The 16004-nt window shown below is 40.5% G+C and overlaps 1 protein-coding gene across 2 annotated transcripts in view; it reads left to right on the top strand.

Annotated features, from left to right (window-relative positions):
- Positions 1-1273: 1273 nt before the first annotated feature.
- Positions 1274-16004, top strand: part of ZC3H11A (zinc finger CCCH-type containing 11A) — a 36319-nt gene continuing 21588 nt past the window's right edge. For both annotated transcript variants that reach the window (XM_055234879.2, XM_055234878.2), the window contains exons 1-6: positions 1274-1418; positions 2845-2964; positions 12874-12997; positions 14033-14236; positions 14362-14478; positions 14705-14785. In XM_055234879.2, coding sequence (XP_055090854.1) covers positions 1365-1418; positions 2845-2964; positions 12874-12997; positions 14033-14236; positions 14362-14478; positions 14705-14785 — 700 coding nt within the window. In that variant the 5' untranslated portion in view covers positions 1274-1364. The remainder of the gene's footprint in view (positions 1419-2844; positions 2965-12873; positions 12998-14032; positions 14237-14361; positions 14479-14704; positions 14786-16004) is intronic.

Here is a 16004-nt window from a genome sequence, read left to right as displayed (position 1 = left end):
TGACTTTGCATCATGGCATACCATTCTTGCATTAGGAAGTATTAGTGGGAGATATGACTGAATTTGACTTAATTGATTTCAAGTTGTAGATCACTATTTCTGAAACCTGATCTTGGTATGTACGTTTGTGGAAACCCTTTCCATATTCTCATATGTGCTCTTGTTATATGCTTTTGTAGAAGCTTGCTTGGATGTTTTAGTGTGGAGATCAGGGTATGCCATGGACTAGGGGAGGAAATATTTGCTATTTTGTGGAATCACTATCATGGAAAGCCCCGAAGACTACTTTTGCGTCTTGTTTGTAATTGGTGTACAGCTCTAGTCATCTTCATTAATGTAAGCTAGATCCATAGATGTTTTCAGAAATAATTGTTTCATCAGTTATTCTAGCTAAACAGGGTTTTCTCACCTAGTTATGATTATATACTTTTGAAATAAAAATGCTTGTGAAAATATTTGAACTTTTTCATTTAGATGAAACATTCTACTTTATCATATTTTGTTAGCAAGTATTTTGTGTTAGTAACCTAAATCCCATTAATAATCTAAAATGTATGTAGTCTTTTGAGACTTTCAAATCAATAGGCAAAAATATATATATACATACATATATACATATATGTATAATGTGGATCAGGCTGGGCGGGATGGCTCACACCTGTAATCCCAGCATTTTGGGAGGCCAAGGGAGGAGGATTGCTTGAGGCAGGAGTTCAAGACCAGACTGAACAACATAGCAAGATCCTGTCTTTACAAAAACTTTTTTTTAAAAATTAGCTGGGCATAGTGGCAAGTGTCTGTAGTCCTGGATACTTGGGGGAGGCTGAGGTGGGAGAATCCCTTGAGCCCAGGAGTTCAGTGTTTCAGTGAGCTGTGATCACATCATTGCACTCCAGCCTGGGCAACATAGTGAGACACTGTCTCTAAAAAGAATTAAAAATAAAATGTAGATCTTTAGTTAACAATGCTTATTTACAATGCTGTAACCGTGTAACAAGCATCATAGAGAATATAAAAGAAGGGCATGGCCTTTCTAGCCAAAATTTTACATTGTAGATGGGAATGTACAGTGTTCACAATCAGTGTGTTTACAAGGCTCTGTATAAGCAAGGTTGTATTAATAAAATTTGATTCTAACAATATGATCTCATTAGCCACGGTGATTTGAAGGAGGAAGAATTTACCTGAAATATTTTAATTCATTTTCTCCTCATTTTAGGATTACAGTTTAAAGACAATTTCTGTGATCGAGTTGTCATTTGGAAGATTAAACCCATTTCACGAGGACTTGGAGCCTGGTCCTTGCTTTGAGGAAGCAGTGGCTTGTTTCAAGAAGCCACTTCTGATCTAAGAATCTACCCAGCATGCCTAATCAAGGAGAAGACTGCTATTTTTTTTTCTATTCTACATGTACCAAAGTAAGAATTGACATCTTTAAATCAGTTCTTTCTACAATTTGCTTAATAGAATTGGATAAGATTTTTCCAACATTTTAAGTTGTTTTTATTATATATATTTTTTTTGCCCAACTGTTTATTATTGGCTGTCAGTTTTTTAAACGATAATGTATTTAGAATAATTCAGTGTGTTTTCCCCTTCATTTTATATATAACTAATTTTCCCATCTTCTACAAAAGTGAAAAGGCATGTGGCATGTAGTCATCATTCAGTGTTCAAAATTAATCTGTTCAGGTTGCCTTTGGAAATGGGGGCACTTTGACCTAAGCCTTACTAACTTTGATTTTATATACTTCATATTAAATGAGTGAGTGAATTGTGTTGTACTTCCAGAAACTGTCATGGGTTGAATTTGACTTCTTTCTTCTCCCAGATTTCCTGCCGAGTACTAAGAATATAGAGCCATCATTCTAAATATGCTTTTGCAGTTTTTTGGCTTAATCTTTGTCAAAACTTCTGTTTTTCTCCTTGATTCTTTTGCAGCTCTTATTTACGTATACTTACTGCTTTCTGTGATTTTATGACTAATTCTATAAACATATGTGTTAACAAAAATTTGTTCTTCAGTCATCTTGATTTTTTCAGACGGAGTCTAGTTCTGTCACCCAGGCTGGAGTGCAGTGGCATGATCTCGGCTCACTGCAACCTCCGCCTCCCAGGTTCAAGCCATTCTCCAGCCTCAGCCTTCCAAGTAGCTGGGATTTCTGGCGCCTGCCACCACACCCAGCTAATTGTATTTTTAGTAGAGACAGGGTTTCACTGTGTTGGCTAGGCTTGTCTTGAACTCCTGACCTCGTGATCTGCCCGCCTCGGCCTTCCAAAGTGCTGGAATTATAGGCATGAGCCACCACGCCCGGTGATACTATGTTTTAAACGATGAGTTTTGAGCAAAGCTGTGATAATTTTATCTTACCTATAGCAGTTTGCACAACAGTAGCGTTTTATTTCAGATATTACCATTGCATAAAGTATGCAGTGAAGCACAGTTATATTGTATATATGTTAATTATATTTAAATTCTATTTACTTTCTGATATTCCATCAAAAGCTAGAGTTACACAAGTCGAGATGTCAGTTTTGAAGATGAACTGTAAAATACATTTTTAAAGAGGACCTAACACTCCTACTTGTCTTTTTCAACTCTTTTTCTCAGCTTGTGTCACTCATGCCAGATTAAACGAAGGGTACTGTCAAGAAATAGGTTATAGGAAATAATAAATGTGTTGCTCTCAGTTTGTTCCTGTCATTCCATGTCCATTGTTTTCTACCTTACCAATCCTTTCTTACTCATTTGTGCTTGTCTAAATTCCAGGAGCTATTGTTATGGATATTTTACCTAGGATGTATTTCAATGCTACAAATAGAGTGTTCTCTATTTGTTTACAGGGCGACAGCTGCCCATTCCGTCACTGTGAAGCTGCACTAGGAAATGAAACTGTTTGCACATTATGGCAAGAAGGGCGCTGTTTTCGACAGGTGTGCAGGTTTCGGCACATGGAGATTGATGTAAGTTTTTTATTTCCCTTATCATAATAAGTAGTCTGGAGACCTGGTGGGCCAATAAAAAATATAGGGACAAAAGTGACTTTTAAAAAATATATTAAGGCTGAGTGCGGTGGCTCACGCCTGTAGTTCCAGCACTTTGGGAGGCCGAGGCAGGTAGATTGTGAGGTCAGGAGATCGAGACCATCCTAGCCAACGTGGTGAAACCCCATCTCTACTAAAAATACAAAAAATTAGCTGGGTGTGGTGGCATGTGCCTGTAACTCCAGCTACTTGGGAGGCTGAGGCAGGAAAATCGCTTGAATCAGGGAGTTGGAGGTTGCAGTGAGCTGAGATCGCACCACTGCACTCCAGCCTGGTGACAGAGCAACACTCCGTCTCAAAAAAATATATATATATTTATATACACACACACACACACACACATATACACGTGTATATATACGTATGTATATGTGTGTGTATATATACACAACTTTCCTCTATGCAATTTTTTCTTTTTCTTTTTTTTTTTTTTTTTTGAAATGGAGTCTCACTCTGTCGCCCAGGCTGGAGTGCAGTGGTGCAATCTCTGCTCACGGCAACCTCCGCCTCCCAGGTTCAAGCAATTCTCCTGCCTCAGCCTCCTGAGTAGCTGGGATTACAGGTGCCTGCCACCATGGCTGGCTAATTTTTGTATTTTTAGTAGAGACGGAGTTTTACCATGGAGGCCAGGCTGGGCTCGAACTCCTGACTTCAGGTGATTTACCCACTTTGGCCTCCCAAAGTGCTGGGATTACATGCGTGAGCCACCGTGCCCAGCTGACTCCAATTTTTTTTTTCTTTTTTTTTTTTTTGAGACAGAGTTTTGCTCTTGTTGCCCAGGCTGGAGTGCAATAGCACGGTCTCAGCTTAGTGTAACCTCCACCTCCCTAGTTCAAGCAGTTCTCCTGCCTCAGCTTCCCGAGTAGCTGGAATTACAGGCATGCACCACCATGCCCAGCTAATTCTGTATTTTTAGTAGAGATGGGGTTTTGCCATGCTGGTCAGGCTGGTCTCGAGCTCCTGACCTCTGGTGATCCACTTGCCTCGGCCTCCCAAAGTGCTGGGATTATAGGCATGAGCCACAGCGCCCGGCCGACTCCAACAATTTTTTTAAAAAGATTAACATTGATATATTACCGTCATTTAATCCTTTGATCTCACTCAAATTTTGCCAGTTTTATTTTAATACCTTGTATTTTAGAAAGAGCAAGTCCAGGCTGGACGCAGTTGCTCATGCCTGTAATCCCAGCACTTTACTAGGCCGAGATGGGTGAATCACGAGATCAGGAGTTCGAGACCAGCCTGACCAACATGGTGAAAGCCTATCTCTACTAAAAATACAAAAATTAGCTGGGTGTGGTGGCACGCGCCTGTAATCCCAGCTATTCAGGAGACTGAAGCAGGAGAATCGCTTGAACCTGGGAGGCAGAGGTTGCGTTGAGCCGAGATTGCACCACTCCACTCTGGTCTGGGTGACAGGGCGAGACTCCATCTCAAGAAAAAAAAAAAACAAGTCCAAATTCAAGTGTTGCACATAGTTGTCACGACTCGTTTTGTCTCCTTCTGTTGAGAGCAGTTGCTCAGTCCTGCCTTGCGTTTCATTGCCCTTAACACTTATGGTAGCTATAGGGAAATTGTTTTTAAGAATGTTCTTCAATTTGGGTTTGTTTGTATTCCCCCTCATTACTAAATTAAGATTATATATGTTTAGCAGGAATATCACAAATTATATATATATATATAGAGAGAGAGAGAGAGAGAGAGAGAGACACACACAAGAGTCGCACGCTGTTACCCAGGCTGGAGTGCAGTGGTGTGATCTCAGCTCACTGCGACCTCTGCCTCCTGAGTTCATGTGATTTTGTGCCTCAGCCTCTCGAGTAGCTGGGACAACGGGCATGCATCACCACACCCGTCTAATTTTTTGTGTGTTTTAGTAGACAAGGGGTTTCGCGATGTTGGCCAGGCTGGTCTCATATTGTTGGCCTCAAGTTATCCAACTGCCTCAGCCTCCCGAAGTGCTGAGATTACAGGTGTGAGCCATGCCTGGCGAATGGTATTTTTGTTGCATATCATCCCGTGGCACACAGTTTTAATTTTCTCATTACTGATGATGTTAACTTTGATCACTTGATTAAGATGGTATCTGCCGGATTGCTTCATTATAAAGGCTTTCTTTTTGTAATTAATAAATATTTTGTGGAGAGGTACTTTTAGACCCTTTAACCCATTTCTCATCAGACTTCAACTTTTTCCCCGTTATTTATGTGAATTAATGCAAACTTGTGGTGATACGGTTTGGCTCTGTATCCTCACCTGAATCTCACCTCTATTGTAATCCCCATGTGTTAAGGGAGGGACCTGATGGGAGGTGATTGGATCATGGGGGCAGTTTCCCCCACGATATTCTCATGATAGTGAGTGCGTTCGCATGAGATATGATGGTTTAAAAGTATGGGACTCCCTTTGCTTGCACTCTCTTTCTGCCATGTAAGACTTGTTTGTGTCTTGCGTCCTCTTCACCTCCTGCCATAATTATAAGTTTCCTGAGGCCTCCGCAGCCATGCACAACTGTGAGTTAGTTAAACCTTTTTTCTTTTTTTTGAATAAATTACCCAGTCTCAGGTAGTTCTTTATAGCAATGTGAAAATGGACTAATACATGTGGTTTTCTATTTTAATCAATGTGTCATACTCTGTTACTATCATTACTTTTATGCTCAGATTGACCCAGATTTGGCCAGTAGGAGCCTTTCAAACTGATTTTTGTGTCCTTTTGATGTTTCCATCATTCTTTGAGCATCTCTGCTTTTTGGCCTGACAAGATTTTCCAGGCTCATTCTGTACTTTTCCTACTTCAGCCGTGGATTCGGCCATTTATCCAAGGTGGCCTTGTTTCTTTTAGTGAAGAATAGTATATAGAAGTTAAGATTTGGGCTGCTCCTAGAGTGTCATCACTTTCAGGTCCTCAGTGGACAGAGCTAAGGAATATATAAATGTATACACTTAACAGACATTTACATCATTATGGTTTTTTTTTTTTTTCTTTTGACACGGAGTCTTACTGTGTCACCCAGGCTGGAGTGCAGTGACTACGCAATCTCGGCTGACTGCAAGCTCTGCCTCCTGGGTTCACACCATTCTCCTGTTTCAGCCTCCCGAGTAGCTGGGATTACAGGTGCCCGCCACCACGCCCAGCTAATTTTTTGTACTTTTAGTAGAGATGGGGTTTCACTGTGTTAGCCAGGATGGTCTCGATCTGCTGACCTCATGATCCACCCGCCTTGGCCTCCCAAAGTCCTGGGATTACAGGCGTGAGCCACCGTGCCTGGCCCTATGTATTTAATAGATACATGGTATTAAAAATTATGAGTTCATACAGATGCTTCCAGTTCATCAGTGCCACAGGACTTAGTCTAGGCTTCTCCTTTTCCATACCTGTAACTCTTCTCCGGAAGTGAGAAACTTGGTTTTCATTGTTCATAATATTTTTATTTATTTGATCAGTCTCCTAGTATAAAAACCAATGTTGTGTCACAGCCTTTCCGTTCCTCTCAGGCTCTGACATGACACACAAAGCTTCTCCCCAAGGACACCTTTCTCACCATGTTTCAACTCTAGTACCCTGTGCTAAGCCTCCCTGCTTGCTTCACCGTAGGGACCTCTTTTTCACCCTACTTGGACCCCAACATCCTACTTTTGACCCCCAACCTGATCCCTATAATGGATACTGTTTTCTCACCCTTAGGCTGTGATACTTTGTGCTGAGCGGCCCTCCCATGTGAGATGCTGTCCTGACCCTGTGCACATACTCCAACTCTGTACCAGGTTCCCTTGGGAATACCCTGCCTTCCTCACCCCACTTGGTCTTTGATGCCATTCTAGACTGACCCTACATGAGTATATATTCTTCATCCTACATTGGGATCTCTTCTTCACAGAGACAGTGCTAACCCTGCTCAGGCTCAACACTTGTCAGGGTACCCTTTCATGCATATGTCCTCTTAACCCTCCAACCCTCCGTGGGTTCCAACACCCTATGCCAGTTCCCTGTGGTCATGTGGATACCTTCATATTCTCAGTCAGACTCCAATACCCTGCCCTGGGCCACCATGTCCTTCCCTTCTCCCATCTGAATGCCTGTCTTCCTCAACCCCATCTAATGACTTTGGACTGAATTGTTAGAGACTAAATATGCAGTTCATATGCCTGGGGTCAGCTACTCCAGTCTGGTTTCATATTTCTTGTCTCTTAACTACATTCTAAGCTACCTATCTTGCAAATAGCAGCAGATATCAAATAAATTGATAAAGGAGTACTCTGCAGCTTTTATATTTTATGTTATAACATGAAAAGTCATGTTGTAACATTGTTAGTGGAGTGTATATTGGCACAGCTCCTATGGAGGGTATGTCAGTGTCTCCAGGAGCATCTCTTCATTTAGAGATTCTCTAGGATGTATTCGGAGTTGAGATTTATTACAGCTATAGAGTAAAGACACACTGTCAGATCATAAGAGAAAAAGACACTGGAGGAATCTGGAAGAATCCGTGTGCCTGTTTTTTTATGCCCACTCCCTTTAGGGGTGACACAGAGCGCACTCTTCTCCCAGTCATGAAAATGCAGCAATGCATGTGTGGTGTTCTTGCCCAGGGAAATCCATTAGAGACTCAGCATCCAGGATTTTCATTGATGCTAGCCATATAGGCACTCTTTACCAAACATGTACCCAAATTCCAGACTCCCAGAAGGAAGGCAGATGTTCAGCATTAACCATATTGTTTGTACAAACAGTCTAGGCATACTGAGCCTTCTCCCTCCCCCACTTACCAGTTAACTTGGAGCATCTAAAAGCCAAGGTCCCAGATGCTAGCCAAGAGCAAGCCTTGCAAGCAGGCGTTTCTAAGGATAGTAGTCTCAGAGCTGCTATGTTAACTCTTTTCTGCACTGAGGCTTATTGGCTGTATTGCCTGAAAGAACTAAATGCTTATACTTTTTACACATAGGTATTTACCTGCAAAATAAGATGTGTGCAGAATTACTTATTGTAGCAATTTGTAATAGTAAGATACTGGAAATAACCTAACTATTCTTCATTTAAAATAAAGTTTTGCTGCATTCAAACTGTGGAGTGCCAGGTAGCTGTTAACAAAAAATTTTAAAGGGGAATCTAATTTACTGATATGGAAATAATCAGGATATATTGTCAAGTGAAAAACCTAAGGTGAAGAGCAAGATGGGTTAAAAAAGGAGAGGGAAGCTGGGCGCCTTGGCTCACGCCTGTAATCCCAGCACTTTGGGAGGCTGAGGCAGCTGGATCACCTGAGGTCAGGAGTTTGAGACCAGCTGGCCAACACAGTGAAACCCCGTCTCTACTCAAATTACAAAAATTAGCCGGGCGTGGTGACACAGCCCTGTAGTCCCAGCTACTCAGGAGGTTGAGGCAGGAGAATCTCTTGAACCCGGGAGGTGGAGATTGCAGTGAGCCGAGATGACATCACTGTACTCCAGCCTGGGCTACACAGTGAGACTCCCATCTCAAAATAAAAAAATTAAAAAAAAAAGAGGGAAAATAATTTATATTTGTTTTTCACTTGCATATGAATTTTAAAAATCTCTGGAAGTATAAAGGTGAAACTTAACAACAGTGGCTATGAGAAGGTGACAGGGATGAGAAGGAGTCTTTTTACCGTGTACCCCTTCTGTGTGCGATTCATTTTCATTATTTATTGGTTCCGTATTTGCAAATTTGCTTACTTGCTAAAATTTATAACCCCCAAATCAGTACTTGGTCATTCGTAGACATGTTCAGAGCAGCAAAAAGTTTGAGTCATCTGACATGTGTCACATTGGTTCAGAAATTGAGTCACATTTCCAGGTGAGGTGGAACAGAGCTCTGCCTTCTTCTGATACTGTAAACAAGTGTCCTTTTCATGATCTGTTTGGTTCCATGGCTTTTGGTTGGTGGTGGTGCTGCTTAAAATGGCTCCTAGGCCTATTGCTGAAGTGCTTTGTAGTGTTGCTGAGTAGAAGAAAGCTGTGATGTGTCTTATAGAGAAAATAGATTGTTAGGCTGGATGTGGTGGCTCACGCCTATAATCCCAGCACTTTGGGAGGCGGAGGCAGGCAGATCATCTCAGGAGTTCGAGACCAGCCTGGACAACATGGTGAAACCCTGTCTCTACTAAAAATACAAAAAAGTTAGCCGGGCATGGTGGCACGTGCCTATAATCCCAGCTACTCGGGAGGCTGAGGCAGGAGAATTGCTTGAACCTGGGAGGTGGAGGTTTCAGTGAGCCGAGATTGTGCCACTGCACTCCAACCTGGGCGACAGAGCGAGACTCCATCTCAAAAAAAAAAAAAAAAAAAAGAAAATAGATGTTATATAAGCTTTGTTCAAGTGTGCGTTATAGTGCTATTTGTCTTGCGTTTCATATTAATGAATGAACAATATTAAATGCACCCAAAACAAAGTTATGTATTGATTAGTTGATGAAAATGTGACCAGAGGCTCACAGGAACCCAACTCTATTTCCCTTAGGAAAAATGGTTTAGTATTTACTAATTCAGTGTTCCTAGTGACTTTATAGAACATAACTACTGCAAATAATGAGAATCAACTGTTTTATCTTTGGATCATGTGCTGTATTACTGTTAAAAATGTGAAGACATAATTATGTAGGAGAAATATTACTGTGGAGGATGTTTTTTTGTTTTTGTTTTTGTTTTTTGTTTTTTTTTTTTTTGAGACGGAGTCTCACTTTGTCGCCCAGGCTGGAGTGCAGTGGCTCCATCTTGGCTCACTGAAACCTCCACCTCCTGGGTTCAAGCAATTCTCCTGTCTCAGCCTTCTGCATAGCTGGGACTACAGGCGCCCTCCACCATGCCCAGCTAATTTTTGTATTTTTTAGTAGAGACGGGGTTTCACCACGTTGGTCAGGCTCCTGACCTCAGGTGATCAACCCACCTTGGCCTCCCAAAGTGTTGAGATTATAGGCGTGAGCCACCACACCTGGCATGCGGAGGATATTACTAAGGAAACATGTACAGAATTACATGGAATACCTTTCTTTTTAGTATGCACATAGTCACTTGTGATTTTTTTTACAAGTAAAAAGAATTCATACCAAAATAAGTGATTCTCTTTGAGTAATAGCATAATTGGCATGTATTTCCATTTTCCAAGTTGTCTTCGTTGCACATGTATTACTTTTCAATTAGAAACAGAATCTAGCAAATGTATTAAACAGATCAAATAAATGTCATGTGACTTCTGTGTATAGAAGATACTGTTACAGAAGTCATTCAGTAATTTGAAAATTGCTTACAGGAAAGATGTAAAATTTAAGCAAAGGCAGGCGTGGGAACAAGGAAGATTGGCGTTAGGTTCTGCCTTGAGAAAGGAAGAATTGAATAATTGTTGTTCCTGTCTAAAAAACAGTGGTAGCTATTACATCTACCTTTCGGGTGTGACAGAGGACTAATACATTCTGTCTAGTTCTTTGAAAGTAACGATATTTGCTGTACTTTTATTTTTACTTTATTTTTACCACTCCTTATGGAGCAGGGCTACTCTATAGGCAGTGTGCCCACAGTAGCCTATACTTTTAAAAAATATTATACTTTTAAAAAATATTAATAATATTAATTAATTAATTAATACTTTAAAAATATACTTTTAAAAATATTAATAGGTAATTATGCATATGACATAAACTTAGAACATACTTTTAAAAAACTGATTTTGCCAAATCACCTTTCAGAGATGTGGAGCAAATTTACATTTCCATTATGTGTTTGAGACTGCCTGATTCTTCCACATCCCTGAAAACAGTGTATAATTGAATTTTGTCAGTCTCTCAATATAGTAGATTTTGAACTTTGCCATTTTTGATACATTTAAGCATCTTTTTGTAATGGTTATTGTTTCTCTCTCTTCTCCATATTCTTAAATTTCAATGCTGGTGTTTTTTCCTGGAATTTTAAACCGTAGGCTGTTTATGATGATTAGAGATTCGACATAATGCAGTTCATTGGAGGTTAGTTACTTTTTGGGAGTACTTCTCATGTCTTTTTTTTCCCCTTTTTTGAACTATTAAAATGTATCTAGAGGCCGGGCGCGGTGGCTCAAGCCTGTAATCCCAGCACTTTGGGAGGCCGAGGCGGGTGGATCACGAGGTCAGGAGATCGAGACCATCCTGGCTAACACGGTGAAACCCCGTCTCTACTAAAAAATACAAAAAAATTAGCCGGGCGTGTTGGCGGGCGCCTGTGGTCCCAGCTACTCGGGAGGCTGAGGCAGGAGAATGGCGTGAACCCAGGAGGTGGAGGTTGCGGTGAGCTGAGATCGCGCCACCACACTCCAGCCTGGGGGACAGAGAAAGACTCCGTCTCAAAAAAAAAAAAAAAAAAAAAAAAAATGTATCTAGAAAAGTGCAAAATCGTAATCTTACAACTTGAAGAATTTTCCTAGAGTGATTATACTTATTTGATCAGCACCTAGTTCAAGAAATAGAGTATTAGCAGTAATCTATCTTCCCCTTCATCCCCTTGTTACTAACCACATCCCCAAAGCTGATCACCATCCCAACTACTCTACCATGGAGAAGTTTTGACTGTTTTGGTCTTTTCATAAACGGAATCATATAGTATGCACTCTTGTGTCTGGCTTCTTTCATTTCACATCTGTGGCATTGAGTATAGCAATGGTTTTTTCCTTCTCATTACTAGATGACATTCTGTTGTATGAATACTTTACGGTTTCTTTATCCATTCTAGTATTGATGTACACATGGGTTTGCAAAATTATAGAGCTATTGAAAATAATATTGCTGTGAACATTGCTTATACACAGCTGTTGGAGAACTAATGTATATATTTTTCTTGGACATATGTCCTATGATTCAGCAGTTTATTCTATTCTAGATACACAGGTATTCCTTTTTTTTTTTTTCCTCCCAGTTTTCCTTTATTAAAGTAAGGTGACTGGCCGGGCGCAGTGGCTCACACCTGTAATCCCAGCACTTTGGGAGGCTGAGGTGGGTGGATCATGAGGTCAGGAGATCAAGACCATCCTGGCTAACATGGTGAAACCCCATCTCTACTAAATATACAAAAAAAATTAGCCGGGCATGGTGGCAGGCACCTGTAGTCCCAGCTACTCGGGAGGCTGAGGCAGGAGAATGGCGTGAACCCGGGAGGTGGAGCTTGCAGTGAGCGGAGATCGTGCCACTGCACTCCAGCCTGGGTGACAGAGCAAGACTCTGTCTCAAAAAAAAAAAAAAAAAGGTGACTTGGGAAGGATACCTAACAATACCTAACATCCTTAGTGTGTTGTTACATGTGCCTTACTTTGAGAATTCGTGAATGGGAAGAATTTTCTCAAACCCTTGAACTCTCAACTTTAAGTAATAACTACAGTTTATTGAGTTTGACCTATGTGCTTAGTGCTTTATATACATTATTTTATGTAATCTTCATAAGAAACCATTTATTCCCGTTTTATATCTAAGGAAAGTGAGGCTTAGAGGCATGAATTGTCCAAGGCCACCTGGTCAATAAGTAGCGTAATAGAGATTCAGACCGTTATCTTTCATTTCATAAACTACTGTATCATCCTGCTTCTCTAAATTAAGTATAGACATTTTAGGGGTTCCAGGATGAGGGTAAAAAGGGAAAGAATAACATAAACTACTCTCCTGCTCCATTCAGCTCTCCATCATGCCTAAGTTATGTTATTTTCAGCAATCTCTCTTCCTTCTAAAAATCATCTCATCTCACATGCCTCGGATTTTTGAACCCTGTATGAACTTTGTCTAGAAAACAAACTACCACGTTAATACACGTATCACTGTTTCATTTGAAAGCAATGTATTTTTCCCTCTTACAGAAAAAACGCAGTGAAATTCCTTGTTATTGGGAAAATCAGCCAACAGGATGTCAAAAATTAAACTGCGCTTTCCATCATAATAGAGGACGATATGTTGATGGCCTTTTCCTACCTCCGAGCAAAAGTGAGATCAGTTTTTAATTTTAAAAGAATATCAAATGAACACCTATTATGCACACCGCACAACAGTACTTTTCAGACATTGGCTCCTTTCAGTCTTGTGAAATAGCAGAATTATTTCCACTTTATAGATGAGTGAACCGAATCTTATTAAGGTTAAATGATTTATCCATGACCATAGAACCATTATATATCTTGGCATGCCATTTAAGTTATTATGCTTACTTCATTTCTCATATTCTTATCAGACCCATAAACGTTTTCAAAATAAATTTGATTTTCTAGGTCAAAGGTTGGCAAAACTGGTCCTCTGCCTGTTTTGTAAAATAAGTTTTATTGGAATACAGCCTTGCCCATTCATTTACATATTTTCTATTACCAGTTTTGTGCTAGTGCTATAGAATTGAGTAGTTGAGACAGAAACCATATGGCCCACAAAGCCTAAATTATTAACTGGCTCTGTACAGAAAATATTTGCCAACCTTACTCTAGACTATAATCTAAAATAAAACTAAAAAGCTAGTAGTTATTCCTAAAGTCCATTTTAAAGTAACTTAAAAGTGGAATTGGCCATTTAAAAGCCACAGTTGCTACGTGATTAAAATTTGATGGCTACATCTTTTTACCTCAATTTAAGGGAAAAAAGTAGACTTATTCCTTTCTGGTTTGGTTCAAGTAAGTGTCATATGCTTGGTCTTAGAAGCTACTTCTTTGCTGAGCAAAAAGCCTAGAATTGCACTATTAAAATTAAAGGTCTAGAATTTGTGAGCAGGTACTGTGCTTCTTCTAGTCTTCTGTTTATTCTGTTTTGAGTGCCCACTTTGTGTTTATGTACAGTGGAGAGTTAGTGGAGAGTTAATTAGCTAAAAGCACATTTTTTCCCTCCCTGGGACTTTAGAACTTAAATGAGGAAATTTAGTGAAAAGACATAAATGCTCATAAGATAAATACACTATACTTTTCATAGGTGGTCAGGAATTTTTGGTAAAGTGGGGTGGTATCTTTTGTTTTTAATTTATGGCTGATTTTGTGCATTTAGCTGTGTTGCCCACTGTGCCTGAGTCACCAGAAGAGGAAGTGAAGGCTAGCCAACTTTCAGTTCAGCAGAACAAATTGTCTGTCCAGTCCAATCCTTCCCCTCAGCTGCGGAGCGTTATGAAAGTAGAAAGTTCCGAAAATGTTCCTAGCCCCACGCATCCACCAGTTGTAATTAATGCTGCAGATGATGATGAAGATGATGATGGTAAGTTCTGTCTGGCTCCTTCTTTAAGGCAAATAAATAGGGTCACGTAGTGAATTGGGCAGAATCAGGATTAAAGCTATAGGTTTATTTTTAATTGTGAATTTGCCTTAAATGTTGATATATAGATCAGTTTTCTGAGGAAGGTGATGAAACCAAAACACCTACCCTGCAACCAACTCCTGAAGTTCACAATGGATTACGAGTGACTTCCGTCCGGAAACCTGCAGTCAATATAAAGCAAGGTAAGAAGAGGCTAGATTGGTGCCTCTTACAGCACTGTTGAAACTACCTTTGAAATTTAGTTCACAATCATTGACCTCCCTCTTCTTTTTCCCATGCTACACACATACTTACCTATACTTAGTTTCTGTTGATCATTTATTCAAAAATAAATGCCTGCTATGTACAGATAAAATACAAAGATGAAAAGGCCCTAGTTCCTCATAAAATTTCTATTTGGATTTTCAGGTGAATGTTTGAATTTTGGAATAAAAACTCTTGAGGAAATTAAGTCAAAGAAAATGAAGGAAAAATCTAAGAAGCAAGGTGGTAAGTCATCACGTTTTGGCATGGATGGTTGTATGTTGCTAGGGAAGAATACTAAGGACGCTTCTAGAAGCAACAGCCAAAATGAGCAAATAGATTTTCATTTCCATGGCCTGTTTGAAGTAAAACACAGACTTATTTAAATTGTGGTTACTTTTAATTCACTGCAGCTGTGTTTCAGTCCCGAACTGTTCAGAGCTGGGTGCAATAAAGAATCTGAAAGAACCTGTATATCTTGAAAAATATAGCTCTAAAGAGCATCATATAAGAACTATATTAATTCTGTAAGTTCTTATAGTGGTTAAAAAGAAATTATATTAAGAGAGGAAAGGCTGGGCATGGTGGCTCACGCCCGTAATCCCAGCACTTTGGGAGGCTGAGGAGGGCGAATGATGAGGTTGGGAGATCCAGACCATCCTGGGCAACATGGTGAAACGCCGTCTCTACTAAAACAAAAAATTAGCCAGGCATGGTGGCATGCGCCTGTAGTCCCAGCTACTCGGGAGGCTGAGGCATGAGAATCGCTTGAACCCAGGAGGCGGAGGTTGCAGTGAGCTGAGATCGCACCATTGTATTCCAGCCTGGCGACAGAGCAAGACTTAGTCTCAAAACAAGAAAAAAAAAGGAGGCCGGGTGTGGTGGCTCACGCTTGTAATCCCAGCACTTTGGGAGGCCGAGGCGGGCGGATCACGAGGTCAGGAGATCGAGACCACAGTGAAACCCCGTCTCTACTAAAAATACAAAAAATTAGCCGGGCATGGTGGCGGGCGCCTGTAGTCCCAGCTACTCGGAGAGGCTGAGGCAGGAGAATAGCGTGAACCCAGGAGGCGGAGCTTGCAGTGAGCCGAGATTGAGCCATTGCACTCCAGCCTGGGTGAAAAAGCGAGACTCCGTCTCAAAAAAAAAAAAAAGAAAAAAAAGGAAAAACTTCATTTTCTAGTAGAAGAGTTCTTCCTCAAGAGCTGCTAGGATTTTCTTCTGTAGCTTACGTAAGCCTGGTTGCTCTGTATTTCCAACCCCCAATTTTTTTTTTTTTTTTTTTTTTTTTTTGAGACAGAGTTTTGCTTTTGTTACCCAGGCTGGAGTGTGGTGGCACAATGTTTGCTCACCGCAACCTCCACCTCCCGGTTCAAGCTATTCTCCTGCCTCAGCCTCCCGAGTAGCTGGGATTACAGGCACGCGCCACCACGCCTAGGTAATTTTGTATTTTTAGTAAAGATAG

This window comes from Symphalangus syndactylus, chromosome 19 (genome assembly GCF_028878055.3).
Source record: "Symphalangus syndactylus isolate Jambi chromosome 19, NHGRI_mSymSyn1-v2.1_pri, whole genome shotgun sequence".
Taxonomy (NCBI): Eukaryota; Metazoa; Chordata; class Mammalia; order Primates; family Hylobatidae; genus Symphalangus; species Symphalangus syndactylus.
This window is presented reverse-complemented; position numbering and strand designations above follow the sequence as displayed.